Source organism: Zootermopsis nevadensis, unplaced genomic scaffold (genome assembly GCF_977971745.1).
Source record: "Zootermopsis nevadensis isolate Lab colony 2312 unplaced genomic scaffold, Znev_1.0 Znev_ptg000001l, whole genome shotgun sequence".
In the NCBI taxonomy this organism is placed as follows: Eukaryota; Metazoa; Arthropoda; class Insecta; order Blattodea; family Termopsidae; genus Zootermopsis; species Zootermopsis nevadensis.
In genome coordinates, this window is record NW_028259133.1 from 5,783,205 (window position 1) to 5,798,922 (window position 15,718).

The 15,718-nt window shown below is 37.5% G+C and overlaps 1 protein-coding gene across 8 annotated transcripts in view; it reads right to left on the minus strand.

Annotated features, from left to right (window-relative positions):
• Positions 1 to 15,718, minus strand: part of LOC110829251 (uncharacterized) — a 40,135-nt gene that overhangs the window by 10,603 nt on the left and 13,814 nt on the right. For 2 of the 8 annotated variants that reach the window (XM_087357864.1, XM_087357819.1), the window contains exons 6-7: positions 7,421 to 7,579; positions 6,321 to 6,479 (exon numbers count right to left, since the gene is read on the minus strand). In XM_087357864.1, the coding sequence (XP_087213990.1) occupies positions 6,321 to 6,479; positions 7,421 to 7,579 (318 nt within the window). Of the gene's footprint in view, positions 1 to 744; positions 4,272 to 6,320; positions 6,480 to 7,420; positions 7,580 to 7,738; positions 7,865 to 8,361; positions 8,562 to 8,939; positions 9,464 to 13,335; positions 15,295 to 15,718 lie in introns of those variants that run through there. The other 6 variants (XM_087357754.1, XM_087357728.1, XM_087357793.1 and 3 more) reach the window with 6 other exon arrangements.

Sequence of the window (15,718 nt, forward strand, 5' to 3'; positions counted from 1 at the left end):
AGTCATGATTTTCAGTTTCCAGTCACACGCAGAGAACATCCTATCCGAAATGAGAATTAACAGCGACTTTCCTCAGACTTAGTAATTCTGCTCCGTACCGGTGGAGGTTCCAGAAACAGGCCACACTGAGGCTTCCCGTGGCAAATGCCGTAACTGTAAGCCAAATTTAATAAGCCACGACCACTTCCTTCCACACCATATCCAATTCATTATTCACTCACCAACACGTTGTTTGACACTCATCAACCGAGCCACTAGTAGCAGCGTCGTTAAATAAAGTGCACACACACAAAGGACCGTGAAATAAACAAAAGAACGGCCTTAAGTGTATCCTGAGAGGTCTGTAGTAAATTTGCACGTGAATCCATAGGATTCCTGCTTGGAATTCAAATTTCCCTGGTTTACAGTCCAGGACCCACCACAGCCTTTCCCACTGTCGCAATGTCTTCAAATCGCCATTGCTCTAGTAGAAGAAAAAGAAGAAACAAAAACGAACCATAAAAAGAAGGCTCATAACCATGTTCACCAATGGACCACATCCTTAGTCAGATGAATCAGATTCAAACCTCCCACCTTGCTTCATTAAGATCCATCTACATCTAGATCTTCAAAGTGGTCTCTTCCTTTCAGGTTTCCTAACAAACTTTGTTGTAACAGCATAAACCAAATATAAAAGGAACAGACGAACAGGTCCGACATTCCAGCATGGAATACTTTTAGAACAGGTTGTTTGTGATTCTGAACTGGTCTTAGCATTCATTTATTGAAAGTGCAACTGCGTTACTGTAGATGTTACATCACTCCTACAAAGATACTAACACAGCAAATATCGCACACGTCATATTTCAGGTTCTCAGAGTAGCAAGTATCAGATGACCATCTTAATGAATGTCACGTCATGTAGTCTGGAAAGAGGCTGCAAGAGTTTCACATTTGTTTGCTGCCTCTATCTTCAGGGCAGAGGCAGCAATCATCGACAAACTTCTACCAGACCACATGGCATAACATCCCACAAGACAGTCATATTCAACAAGAAATAATGTTTGCGTTCAGCTGTCAGAGTTCCTCTATAGAGGATATGGATCCAAAATGACATACTATAAATAAAATCAGTTAAACACATTAACTCTGACCTCTGAATGTACAACTACATGCTTTTATGTACTGTCTGGAGTATGAAAAAATGTCTGTCTTCCTATGGGCATTCTTTAAAAATACATAAACAATACAAAATTACCAGGGTTATTTTAGGGCAAGGCCTTGGGTAAAATTACACACTTACATTTTTCTCGTAAACTGTTAATACTATTGTGTTTACCAATAAAGATTACACAGCAAGTAATTATATAAAGATTAACAACATATTATGCACAGAGCTAAACAGAAACAGAGGAATATAACTCAATAAAAGATGCACTGTCCTATTAATAACAAAGTAAAAACCAGTGGCGGCTCGTGAGTCTGAGCAGTGGGAGTGCTGCGCAAAGTGGAAAAACCAGAATAGTTTTTCTACACATAACGATACAAATAAATGAAAAGTAAATTTACATCAGGAGAAGACCCATACGTGCTCGACGATGTTTTAACTATTTGTAAGTCCTGAAGAGGGTGGCCATGATATTTTACATCACTTTTTTCAGTCAAGGACAATTTAGAAAAAGTAATTTGCCGTAATAATGATACAATTCCTTTGCTCATTATCATAACAAAAAATAGTCAGCGAAAAGAAGTATTGAACACTCATTAACAATAACCACGAAACAGATTATGATAAAGAAACCAGTCTAAGACACGTGGTACCAGGCAAGCATGTTCACTATAGGCTGGCTATGGGGACCGCAGATCTGATTCGCGCTGTAACAGTGAACTGCCCCTCACTCTACCTCACACTACACTCACAGCTTTGGACTGGCCAGCCGCGCTGAAATGCTTGCAGCCGGATGATAGCCCCATTCTGCTTCGGACTCCTCACCCGCGGCCTTATTGTCAGTCCAGCCGATTAGTGGATAATGACAACGTAAGGGGCAATATTAAAACAATGATATAGAGGAAATAAAGTGTTTCAAATTATATTAACAAAAAAAAAAATTTTTTTTGAATTTTTGAAAAACTATAGGGGGTGCTGCAGCACTTATGGACAGGCCTCCACTGGTAAGAACACATTCAAGTTATCAAGTTCAAAGTATAGTAAAAGTAAACACCTTCATAATATCGTCTGAAAGCACTAAATTCAGCAGTGTCAAATAAACATATTGACTGACAATGTTAATTACTCTGTGTTATTTAAACTGAAGTTGGCTGGGGGAAGAAGAAGAAAAAGAGCAATTAATATTAATTATGTCTTACTTCCACAGTCCTCATTGGAAATTCTTCTTAATAAATTTATCACAGATCTTAGGGTGTGAATGTTGACAAGTTTTACTGTAATTCTCAGATCTGTTCATTTCTACCACTTTTTCTTAGTGCATTTCCTCTTTTGCAACATGTTACACCAATTCCAGAACATGTTCTTACACACACATCAGTTATGAATAAGATGACATTTGTTCAGAAACTCAAAGCAGAAATCATGTGATACGGATGCTGTGTATACAATTACGTCTCCACAGAGTACCCTGAGAATGAAACGACTTATTACACGCATGATAGGAAAAACACCAATACATGCATTAATGATTCTTGAGATCACTCTGTTTAGTGCACATACACACACACACACACACAGAAACACGGACACTATCCATGTTACATGCTCTAATGTCTCTTCACTATACTGAATAAATGATCTGTCACACACATCACAGGATATGATGTAAGAAAATATGTTTCTTCAGACAACTCTTCCAGGTGAATGATTTATTACACACGTCACAGGTATATGGCCGCTCACCACTGTGTACGACTTGATGTTCTTTGAGTTGACTCTTCCGAGTGAATGATTTATTACATACATCACACGAATATGGACGTTCGCCACTATGCACGTGTTGATGGATCTTCCGAGTTGTAGGAGTTCTAAATGATTTATTACACACATCACAGGAATATGGACGTTCGCCACTATGTATGCGCTGATGGATTTTCAGAGTTTTAGCAGCTCCAAATGATTTATTACACACATCACAGGAATATGGCCGCTCACCACTGTGTACAACTTGATGTTCTTTGAGTTGACTCTTCCGAATGAATGATTTATTACATACATCACACGAATATGGACGTTCGCCACTATGCACGTGTTGATGGATCTTCAGAGTTGTAGGAATTCTAAATGATTTATTACACACATCACAGGAATATGGACGTTCGCCACTATGTATGCGCTGATGGATTTTCAGAGTTTTAGGAGCTCTAAATGATTTATTACACACATCACAGGAATATGGCCGCTCACCACTGTGTACGACTTGATGTCCTTTCAGAATATTCTTCTGAGTGAATGATTTATTACATACATTACAAGAATATGGACGTTCGCCACTATGCACGCTTTGATGGATCTTCAGAGTTTTAGGGGCTCTAAATGATTTATTACACACATCACAGGAATATGGCCGCTCAACACTGTGTATGACTTGATGTGCTTTCAGAATATACTTCTGAGCGAATGATTTATTACATACATTACAAGAATATGGACGTTCGCCACTATGCACACTTTGATGGATCTTCAGAATTTTAGGAACTCTAAATGATTTATTACACACATCACAGGAATATGGCCGCTCGCCACTGTGTACGACTTGATGTGCTTTCAGAGTATTCTTCTGAGTGAATGATTTATTACATACATCACAAGAATATGGACGTTCGCCACTATGTACGCGTTGATGGATCTTCAGAGTTGTAGGAGCTCTAAATGATTTATTACACACATCACAGGAATATGGACGTTTGCCACTATGTATGCGCTGATGGATTTTCAGTTTTTTAGGAGCTCTAAATGATTTATTACACACATCACAGGAATATGGCTGCTCACCCCTGTGTATGACTTTATGTTCTTTGAGATTATACTTCTGAGCAAATGATTTATTACATACATCACACGAATATGGACGTTCACCACTATGTACACGTTTATGTATCTTCAAATTATGATTCTGTCTGAACGACTTACTGCACACATTACAGGTATAAGGATATTCTCCACTATGTGTGCGTTGATGTCTCTTTAGAACACTTGGCGAACAAAATGTTTTACTGCATTCATCACAGGAACTGGGATGTCCCCCACCATGCTCAAGTTCATGTTCATTCTGAGGACTCTGCTGAAGAACAGAGAAAGAATTATGATAAACTTAACATAACGAAGAAGAATGAGTTTGAAAGCAACATGATAGATTTTTCTACCAAATCCCATTACCTGACCCAAATTTAGTGGAAGTTGTGCAAGAATTTGAAGTCCACATAGCAGTTTACATTTAATTCATTGAGGTATGTGACGTAACCCGGAGCACCTGACCTCAAACTTCAGCCCCGAATGTTACATCATACTCAAACAATAAATGGTTCTTACTCTGTACCAGGCTGAATCTGAATTCCATGGCAAACGCATTTTTTTACACACTGGGATAGCTACATATAAATTTGTTGGTTCAATCACGTGATGGCTACGTATAGCAAGAAATTAAATATTTTGGAGCCCTTGAATTGAACCCATGGTCTTCAATCGCATTATGTGCTCTAACTTTGAATGGTAGGTCACTGTATTAAAAGGTAAGCACACAAAATTGGCAAATATATTACTCTAGATGCAGTGGGATAGGAAGATGTCAACTTGCTAGTTCAGTTAGTTCCTTGATACTTGTAATAGAAAGTTGGGTTTCTTGTCAGGCCTGAGCTGTGATACATATCAAATGGACTCCTGAATGACAGCATGGTACTTATAAGGTTAAAATTTTTTTCTCTTATGCATGGAATAGAAGAAAAGTCACTTATGCCAACTGCCCCCGAATTCTCATCCTATATCATAACATACATATTCAAGTTCTTTGTATCCAGCCAGACTTGTTATTAGAGAACCCATAGCAAAATGATTGGGCTTTCTGCAACAGGCAAGCAAAATGTTAACCAATCAGAGTCAAAGTGTCATGACCTGGGGATATATATAGTCATGATTTGCTAATGCGATTATAAATTCAAAAAATTAACCTAAATAAATAACCCAAATTTTTAGAAATGATTCGACTGACAACATGCAGCTTTCTCTATTTGTCACTAAGAATTCCTGCTTATCTTCATGCCTTAATAAGTAACAGAAAACAAATAAAATTTACTGTTCAGACGAACTGATGTACATGCTCTAGTAATAATGACTGTTCCAATAAACCTCTTTCCAAACTTTATAGTTGAACTGCCAAGATGACAACTTCTTACAAATTTTAATTTCAATAAAAACATAATTCTACCAATAGAATTAGCCCAGTTTGGATACCTTATTTTGGAGAAAAATAAATAGTAATTTCCAAATAGCAGTTAATATTATGTAACATTTCCACATTCAGTGAATTTTAACACACTGCAATCTTTATCTTCATAAGACAGTGCCACTCTGAAGGTAAACATGTCTTTCTTCCACACCTCTCCTCAGTTTTTCCCCATGTTCTTCCTTCGTTCTGTGTGACATCTCTTGTAACTTGCTGCACCCATCTTTATTTCTCCTCTTTGTGTGCTTGTCCTTTAATTTCATGTTCAAAACATTTAGTAAAACTATCAAACAGTGCACAATATTCCATGTAATTATCACTTTCACTGTCACTGTCAGAAATTACAGTGCCACCAATAAATCTAAAATCCCAGAAAGTATGTAAACTGCGAGTGGAGATTTCACTCCACATCACTTTTGGGAAGTCTCTTCTTAAACCACAGGGGCCCTCTCTCCCCTACTGACTGTCACACTGCAGTTACACAACTTTCAAACTGAACGACAAGATGAATGACACAAAAACAACAAAGTTGTTCAGAGTGTGGATTTAAATTTTATTCTTTCAGTGATATCACTTATGATGAGAAGAAGGCAAATGGGAATACATAATACATCCATCCTAAACAAGATCTACTATGAGTACAATCTGGTAATTCAGCATACCATATCCTTACTTCAGAAGAATGGGGTAGAGCCTCAGTGTACTGCGAAAACAAACACAGTGCTCTGATTCCATCTGTAGAATAATTAGTAGGATCTACAGATGTCTGAATATTGTATGTGATACCATTCATAACCTAGATACAATTTCAAAATTTATTCATCAGAAGGGACTTTTTTCATGTGAATGGACAGACACACATGAGGACAATTGACACTTTAATGGACATACCTCCTGTTCAACTTGTGTTACTGGGCTTGTTACTGGAATAGGGTGTTCCTCAATATCTATATCTGAGACATCCTCAGCTTTTACAATGATGACCTGATTTCCATCCTGACAAGTCTCACTGTCTGAATGAGGTTCATCTTTCACTGAATCCACACAGTCCTGTAAAACCACCATTCACATACATGATTATTATGTTGCAGAAATGTTGTTTCTATAAAACAGAAGCACATGCATGTATGGATGCATTTGTACATACACACAATTCAGCAGTCTCTTGGAACACGAGTGCCGAAAATTATATTGCGCAGAGCTGAAGAAATATTTCCATCTCTGAACGGGACCTTGGTGAGTGTTTGTGTGTATAGAAACAAAGATGACTTATAGTTATGAAAAGGTCTCGAGTCATTATGTTATAATGTGGTTGAAAAAGATTCCCGTCGTGTTCATCATGTTGTGGCTACCATGAGCATGACCTCTACACAGTTAACAGTGTGGAATTAGCCTTAATAAATGAAATTGTAATTATCACTTTCACTGTCACTGTCAGAAATTACAGTGCCACCAATAAATCTAAAATCCCAGAAAGTATGTAAACTGCGAGTGGAGATTTCACTCCACTTCACTTTTTGGAAGTCTCTTCTTAAACCACAGGGGCCCTCTCTCCCCTACTGACTGTCACACTGCAGTTACACAACTTTCAAACTGAATGACAAGATGAATGACACAAAAACAACAAAGTTGTTCAGAGTGTGGATTTAAATTTTATTCTTTCAGTGATATCACTTATGATGACAAGAAGGCAAATGGGAATACATAATACATCCATCCTAAACAAGATCTACTATGAGTACAATCTGGTAATTCAGCTTACCATATCCTTACTTCAGAAGAATGGGGTAGAGCCTTAGTGTACTGCGAAAACAAACACAGTTCTCTGATTCCATCTGTAGAATAATTAGTAGGATCTACAGATGTCTGAATATTGTATGTGATACCATTCATAACCTAGATACAATTTCAACATTTATTCATCAGAAGGGACTTTTTTCATATGAATGGACAGACACACATGAGGACAATTGACACTTTAATGGACATACCTCCTGTTCAACTTGTGTTACTGGGCTTGATACTGGAATAGGGTGTTCCTCAATATCTATATCTGAGACATCCTCAGCTTTTACAATGATGACCTGATTTCCATCCTGACAAGTCTCACTGTCTGAATGAGGTTCATCTTTCACTGAATCCACAAAGTCCTGTAAAACCACCATCCAAATACATGATTATTATGTTGCAGAAATGTTGTTTCTATAAAACAGTTACCATAAAACAGAAGCACATGCATGTATGGATACATTTGTACATACACACAAACAGATAAAAACCATAAATAATTTGGTTAAAAGGAGATTTACCTTCCTTTCATCCTTTATTATGGGAAAAGTTGATGGTGTGTAAACCTCATCATTTCTCACGCCAACAGTATCTTCTTCACTCAGGACATCCACATCATTTTCTACCTTGATTTTATCAATTTTCTGCTGTAAAATTAAGAGTTAAACATAATTCCTTGAGATGATATGCATTAAATGCAGGTATAAACTGGATGAGAATTTACAATACCATATTCTGAAATCGATTATGGGGTGCCGTCTAGATAATACTGAGTATTTTCAGGATAAAATTGTGTCTCACATATCTTTTTCACAAATTTTTTTTCAGAAGATAAGTGACTGCTGTACTGTTTTGTGTGGCAAGAAAATTCATTAACCTTGTGTTGATGAAACAAGAAATTTACTGGATTCTTAAAGTAGTGATGCCAAGGTACATAGCCTCTTACAAGCATCTCACATTCAATCCTCATAGATACATACACACTTTATTTCAATTATAAATGCTAATTCCACACTGTTAACTGTGTAGAGGTCATTCTCATGGTAGCCACAACATAATGAACACAAGATGGGAATCTTTTTCAACCACATTATGACTTTTATAACTAATAGTGATCTTTGTTTCTATACACACAAACACTCACCAAGGTCCTGTTCAGAGATGGAAATATTTCTTCAGCTCTGCGCAATATAATTTTCGGCACTCGTGTTCCAAGAGACTGCTGAATTTTTTTAAGGTATGAAACTTGTTCATCACACATCATGGTTTGTGGGTAAGGTGGCTTGTAAGAATTCAGCTTCACAAAAATAACACCTGTATGTATTTGGAATATCTGTCCTTGTCCTGGAAGGTAACAGATGATGTTAGGTAGTATTAAATATATCAGATAGGGGTACCAAAGTTAAGAATGCATATTATGAAAGTTACTATAAGAATATAACAGACTAATTCAGAAATTTGTATGTTATAATTAATACATTCAAAGGCCTTAACACAAACACAAGAAATTTCAATAACAACACTCCTGTTACAGAATTCTTTTAATGTTTCATGATTCAATTTTTATATCATCTCTATTAATAATGATAATAATAACTCTGTGCCATTTGCTTTTGCAATACAACAGCCTTTCATTACGTTCCATTGAACCTTCATAGGCCTGAACTTGTTTAACATGAAATAACGCTATAAAACACAATGCTATTTCTCGTCACTTATCACCTCTGAAACGATGATCAATTTCTACTCGGCTATGCGACGCTATACCTCAAATGAATGTTAGCTTCCCTCACTTCCTTTAACGGGTTCCCACAGTAACAAAGAAAGACAAGGGCGCGTTTTATTGGTTCAATCTCAATGTCCTTCTCACAGTTACTAGAAATCGCGCTATATATCACCAAGCTTCGCTGACCGTGGTACGAGTAATCTTTTTTCTCCTTTACCGCTAATTTGACATAGGATCACATATATTTGCGAAAGAGATCCGAGGTATCGGCTATCTACGACTAACGTGACTCCTGATAAAGGACATTGGCTGTTGGTGACACTGAGCCTATTATCATTAAAAACTGGACAACTCAAAATTATGCGCTCAGACATGTAGCGTCCTGACTGGTTATGCATTGTTTCCATCACAATGTGTAACAGTCGAAAAGACACCACCTCCAAAACGAAAACTGCTCTTGTAAACTAAATACCACATTTCCATCTCGAAAAGGCAACAGCATTGTTTGTCGAAATGTTGGTTAACATGAAACATTCAACTCTAGCAGCGAAAACCCACGGTCAAGTTTAGATCGTTTCTCTGTGCACTTGAATGCAGAAATATTATCGCTGACTGCGAACGGAGACTAATGTCTTTGGCCGCATCTATTCCGAAGTATGAATCAATATCAGTATGATTCTTTCAAGCTATTTTCCTATACAATCCTCCAATCATGATATGTGATGAACAAGTTTCATACCTTAAAAAAATTCTGCAGTCTCTTGCAACACGAGTGCCAAAAATTATATTGCACAAAGCTGAAGAAATATTTCCATCTCTGAAATGGACCTGGGAGAGTGTCTGTGTGTATAGAAACAAAGATGACTTATAGTTATGAAAAGGTCTCGAGTCATTATTTTATAATGTGGTTGAAAAAGATTCCTGTCGTGTTCATCATGTTGTGGCTACCATGAGCATGACCTCTACACAGTTAACAGTGTGGAATTAGCCTTAATAAATGAAATAAAGTGTGTATGTACCTATGGGGATTGAATGTGAGATGCTTATGTATCCTAAAATACTCAGTATTTGCTAGATGGCACCCCATAATCTATTTCAGAATATGGTATTGTAGATTCTCATCCAATTTATACCTGCATTTAATGCATATCATCTCAAGGAATTATGTTTAACTCTTAATTTTACAGCAGAAAATTGATAAAATCAAGGTACAAAATGATGTGGATGTTCTGAGTGAAGAAGATACCATTGGCGTGAGAAATGATGAGGTTTACACACCATCAACTTTTCCCATAATAAAGGATGAAAGGAAGGTAAACCTCCTTTTAACTAAATTATTTATGGTTTTTATCTGTTTGTGTATATATACAAATGTATATTCTACTGTGAGCTGTTGGCTCTCACTGGAGGGGAGGGTCTGCCTAACTCCCCTCCCTAGCCAGTGGACGCAAGCTGTAGGTGTGACAGTCGCGGAACGTGCCAGATTGTGTATTCCCCTCCTTAACAGAACCTTCGAGTAGGTGAATATTCTAGATCCTTGCTCCTGGAACATTCCGCGGAAGGGCCGACAGCTACAAGAGTCGCCTCCCCGGGTCTTGTGTGAAGTCTGGTGAGAGTCTTGTGCGGGGTCTATGGTGGAAGAGTGGGGAATAATAGAGTAAGTATAAGTGCGGAGCCTTTGAGCGGTCTGGTGTGGTGCTGAGAGAGGATCGGCTGCGTGTGGAGGGCACTGGGTTCATGGACTGTGGCAGCTGAGGAGCCAGCATATGTCCAGTGGGGGTGCTAGGGCCAAGGGATGTGTGTGTAAATGGAAAGCGCCAAGCTTAGAGAATAGGACGGCTTGAAGGACAATGCGTGAGAGAAGAGTGTGTGTGTGTGTATCACATGTAGAGACAGAGACCGAGAAACTGTGTAAGGATAAGTGCCTGTATGTGTGCATTTGTGAGTAGTGAGTGACAAGTCCACTGCCTCTACATAAGTTCTACTCAATCCTGATTTGTCTGCTAGAGACATCTAGTAGTGAATCAGGAGAAACTTGGTTGAGAAATGGCCACTGAATTTTGCTTACAAAACATCTTGTTCATGCCCGTAAGGTTCTTTTACATGTTGTAAATCTACAACATGGGACCGCCAGCTTTACTTCCCCTCCGAAGGAAGGTGTGCTTCAGATTTTTATCACCCTTAAAAACCCATCGACCTCGGCTGGGTTTGAACCCGCAAACCTTGGGTCCAGTGGCAAGCATGCTAACCACTAGTCCACTGAGGGTGACCATCAGCATAGACAAGATATAATACAAGACAAAAAACACAAACACTTGCTGTAGGAGAATCAAACAGTGACGTCCAACCAATAAACAAGTTAGTTTAATACACATTAATTTTAAATTGTACAATGAAGAAAGTGAGTATGATGAATTATTTGAAAATGACATCTGAAATGAGTTTCATGATGTCTATTGACATTCAAAAAGGTTTTGGAAGGAGGCAGTTGTCAGCTATATAAAGATATTTGCCCAGAGATAATCATGATAGCTGCTAGTCTGGGTGATATAGGATAAGTCTACAGAGTAACTGCTATGCTAACCTAATCAATATGATACAGACAGAAGAGAAATGTAACTGAGTGCAAAAAATATTTAGGGTATATTCAAAGGAAGAACCTGATACTGTTAATTAGGTAAGAAATAAAACAGAACATACTGAACTACAGAAAAGGCACACAACAGTAATATAAGAATGTAAGATGTTTCCTGAACGTATCATACTAAACGAAGACTGGATTACAATTAGAAGTTAGTAATCATCAAGGAACTTCATAATAATTGTAAATTAAAATAGTATTTTAAAATTTAATAACTTTCAATTTAATATCAAGGGGTATAAGATCTAAATGAAGGCAAGACAGCACAGAGAGGTAATGAATGACACTCATGCTGCCAAGCCTAATGGCAAGATTTGGCAGTAACCAAACTGCGTTGGAAATGAACAACAGCCATGGAAAGATCCAGTATAAGAATTGCTTAAGGTCAAAGAAAAGATATATATATTATTTCGATTTACTGAGAAACCATAAGGCCTGGTGGACCAAAAACAAATGACAGGAAAGATGACATGGAGAAAAAACATATCTAACTATTGGACAATTATTTTTTCATAACACAAAACAAAATTTCCTCCATTATGTTACATAAATATATAAAAACACTCAAAAGAAACCGGACCTAAAAACAATGGTCACATCTGACCATGACAGACATAGCAAAACTGTCTGTTCGGCTTAGTCATTTTGTTGGCAGGGAAAGGGTTAAGAAAAGAAAACCTCATTATCTCAAATCATGCAGTTCATCTTCAAGTAAATAAAACCATCCTGGTATACGCCATGTAGGTATAGTTCCCACTCATTCTTGACCTCGGCACTAGATGGAGGTGAGTGGTCAGCATCACGCCCCGGCCGCGCTTTACCCCCAAGAAAGGATCCCGGTACCCACTGGATATAGGAGGCTGGGTTAGCCTAAGAGCTGGTCTAGCTGCAGAGGCTAGAGGAAAAATCCTCTGCCCTCGTCAGGAATCAAACCCCAGTCGTCCAGCCCGTAGCTAGTCACTATACTGACTCAGCTATCCTGGCTCCACCCATATATAGTAGGTGGTCCTTTATTCTCGTTTCCCTTAAACATGTACATTCTACAGTTCAACCAAATGTCTAACAGTTGGCATGGTATGATATTATGTATGGTTTAGTATGGTGTGGTGAGATATGCTGTGGTGTGTTATAGTACAGTGTACAGTATAACAGCGGAAGCGGCTCTAAAGATGGCGCGAGATACTGGAAGCAAAATGACAAGACCTATCTTCCATACAAAAATGTGCTGTGTTTGTGAACTCACAGTTCCGCCACTGCAAGGGCACAATGCTAAATGGCAGTTCTACATTCCCTATGACTGTAAGGAAACACTGAGATAAAACAACTAGAAGCAGATCACCGATAGGTGGCCAATAACTGCTGATAAAATTAGTGGTGCACATAAACATTCCACATTGTCCATGTCCTTTAAAAAGTGGCATTAGAATAACACATTCCTTTTAGTTTCAAAATAAAACTGCTACTTCTATGACAACAGAACTCAACTCATAATGGTGAATCCCAACAGAAAGTACATCTATAAAAATATTACAAAGAAATGTGTCTGTTTACTCTTAGCCCATTACATTTTTTACTTTCAAACTGAAAGTATATGTTCACCTAATACTGAGATAAAAACCAAACTGCATGGTCTTACTATTATTATATATTCACTATGGTGATTATAAATATTGTAACTACTGCAGTAAAATATTCTCACTGAAAATTTGTATTACTGGACACATAAATGTGGGAATGAAGCTAAGAGTTACCTTTGGAAATAATGATTTCACAAGTAGCCCACACATACAGTGGGCAATCAAGTAAATAGGTTGTGAGCCAACGCCAGCCTTTCTGTATCAGTTCGTTACTGTGATATTCTAGGTTCCTTCTGGAAAACAAGACAGAATGAGTTACTCAGGGAGGCAACAGATCTATCAACTTTGAAACATCTGTAAACATCTACCAGACTAAACAGTGCAACAACCCAGAATATAGCCATCTTTCTACAGAGTAGTTTATACCTAAGGTCAGAGACAGACTGCAGTCTTTTAAACAGAGAACATTAATTCATTTAGGAATGATGGATAATGTCCAAGAACTTTGTTATTTTAAGACATGACATCAGTTTTCAAATGAGTATAAAACATATAAAGAATTTATTGTTCGTAATGTTTTCTCTTCTTTGTTAGTACATTTCCCAAAACTGATAACTCACATGCCGATAACAACAGGACACTTGGGAGCCCACGTGAACAAACTGGTATAACAGTTGACAGAAATAATATGCAAATGATGGAAATCCTGTGGGAGCCAGTCACATCGCTAGCATGCACTATATGTTTTGCAAACTTCCAGAGACTACTGAACACATGGATGGAGAGGGTGAAATAGATCAAGTTCTGACACTTTTCTTCCCAACGGACTGACGGATCAGTTTCTATGCCAGAATAGCCTATGCCTAGCTTTGTACTACAATTTTTTAAGATTACTGGCATTACTGAAATCAGCAATCAACTTTGTTAAATCACATTGTCTCTTGAATATACCATAGTTTTGCTACTTTCAATTTTTCTATCAAGATAGTGGAAGAGGAAAGAAACAAAAAATTTAGTTTGAAGTTACATGACAATGGCAGTGTGTGGGAAAATGTGGTTGTGTCTATATCAAACCAAACGTGGAATTACTAACAGACATACTGTGATACAATGTAACGATGATGGTTAACAACAGCCTGGAGTTAAAAAGTTTTTATACTTCATAGACAAAATTCGTTCATGTACAAACAATACTTACCGGCGATGATGTTATTAATTAAATGCTATGAACCTGTTAACTTCTTTAGCTACCCTTCTACACTGAACACTTTAACCTTTGACAAATTATAATGAAAGACAAAATTCTGTTGCCACTACCTAATATAAAAGGAATACCGAGACTAGTCTTACGGTTACAAACTGCGCAGATGAAGATCATTTTAGCCTTCAGAATACTCAAAGAATGAGCTGCCTAAACACATACATAACAATTCTACGACATACCTGATCTGCTTTTCTTAGGTTAATATCATGTTCTTCTGTGATTATGAGTAACATTTCAAAGAAAATCGTATGGAGACCAAAGAGTATCTAACCACATTTTACTCTTATAGGAAAAGGTGAAGTATTTGTCAACACGAAAACATTATGTCATAGCTCAAGACACCAATATAATTATGTTCCTTTTGTTTCTACTTTTCAACGTAATTAATTCACACCTTAAAGATATTAAAATATGAACTCCTGCTAAACCCGCTGTCAAGTTCCAATAGAAAGCCTTCTCTCGACACCAGAGGACTCCTGAGTTCTTTTGCGAACGACGTTTTCGAGTTTTCAACATTGTTGTCGAGTGTGATACGCGTAAGAAAAGCCAGAAGCTAGTTCAGAAGTGGGAAAACTCTTCATCCTAACTGTGTCCAAAGTCTCTTTCAATCTGACGCTGTAAGTTGCTCAAATTTTAACTGAGGATGATTCATTTGATAATGCGTGTGCAAAAAAGTTCAATAATGAACATTATTTAAAAAGCCATTCATCCACACTGGAGGTAGTGACCTTAAATGGACACACATTTCCTTCAAACACTATGGGTATACAATGCATGACACTACCAGAACTTGACAGTAGTAGAAGAGAAGTTACCCTTGAAAACATGGATTAAATTTTTGACCAGTTGTCTGAGAGTGCTACTCGTGTGGATTCACATCAAGATTTCTCAGAAGCTACTTTGTTAACGCATCATTCAGTGACAGCAAGGAAACATAAATATGCAGAAAACGACTGTGATTTTTCATGGCTTACGTATTTTAAAATTAACTGATTCTTTAATGGAACTGATCATAATATACAACGGGAATGATTCAACACATGTTCATACATGAAATAAACTGACTTAATTTTTTATCATTAACTTCAAAACTTTTGTCCGAACAAAACTCTTTCGGTGCAGCCACCATCTTACTTAAGCATCTAAAAACCCTTCCCTAATCTGACAGAGATAACATATTTATTTTTGTGTGTATATAGACAGGTATGGATATTATGGATTTGTATTTGTTGCTTACTCATTGACGCTGACAGTGGCCCATAACTGCCTGTAGTGTACTAGTAACAGACCTTG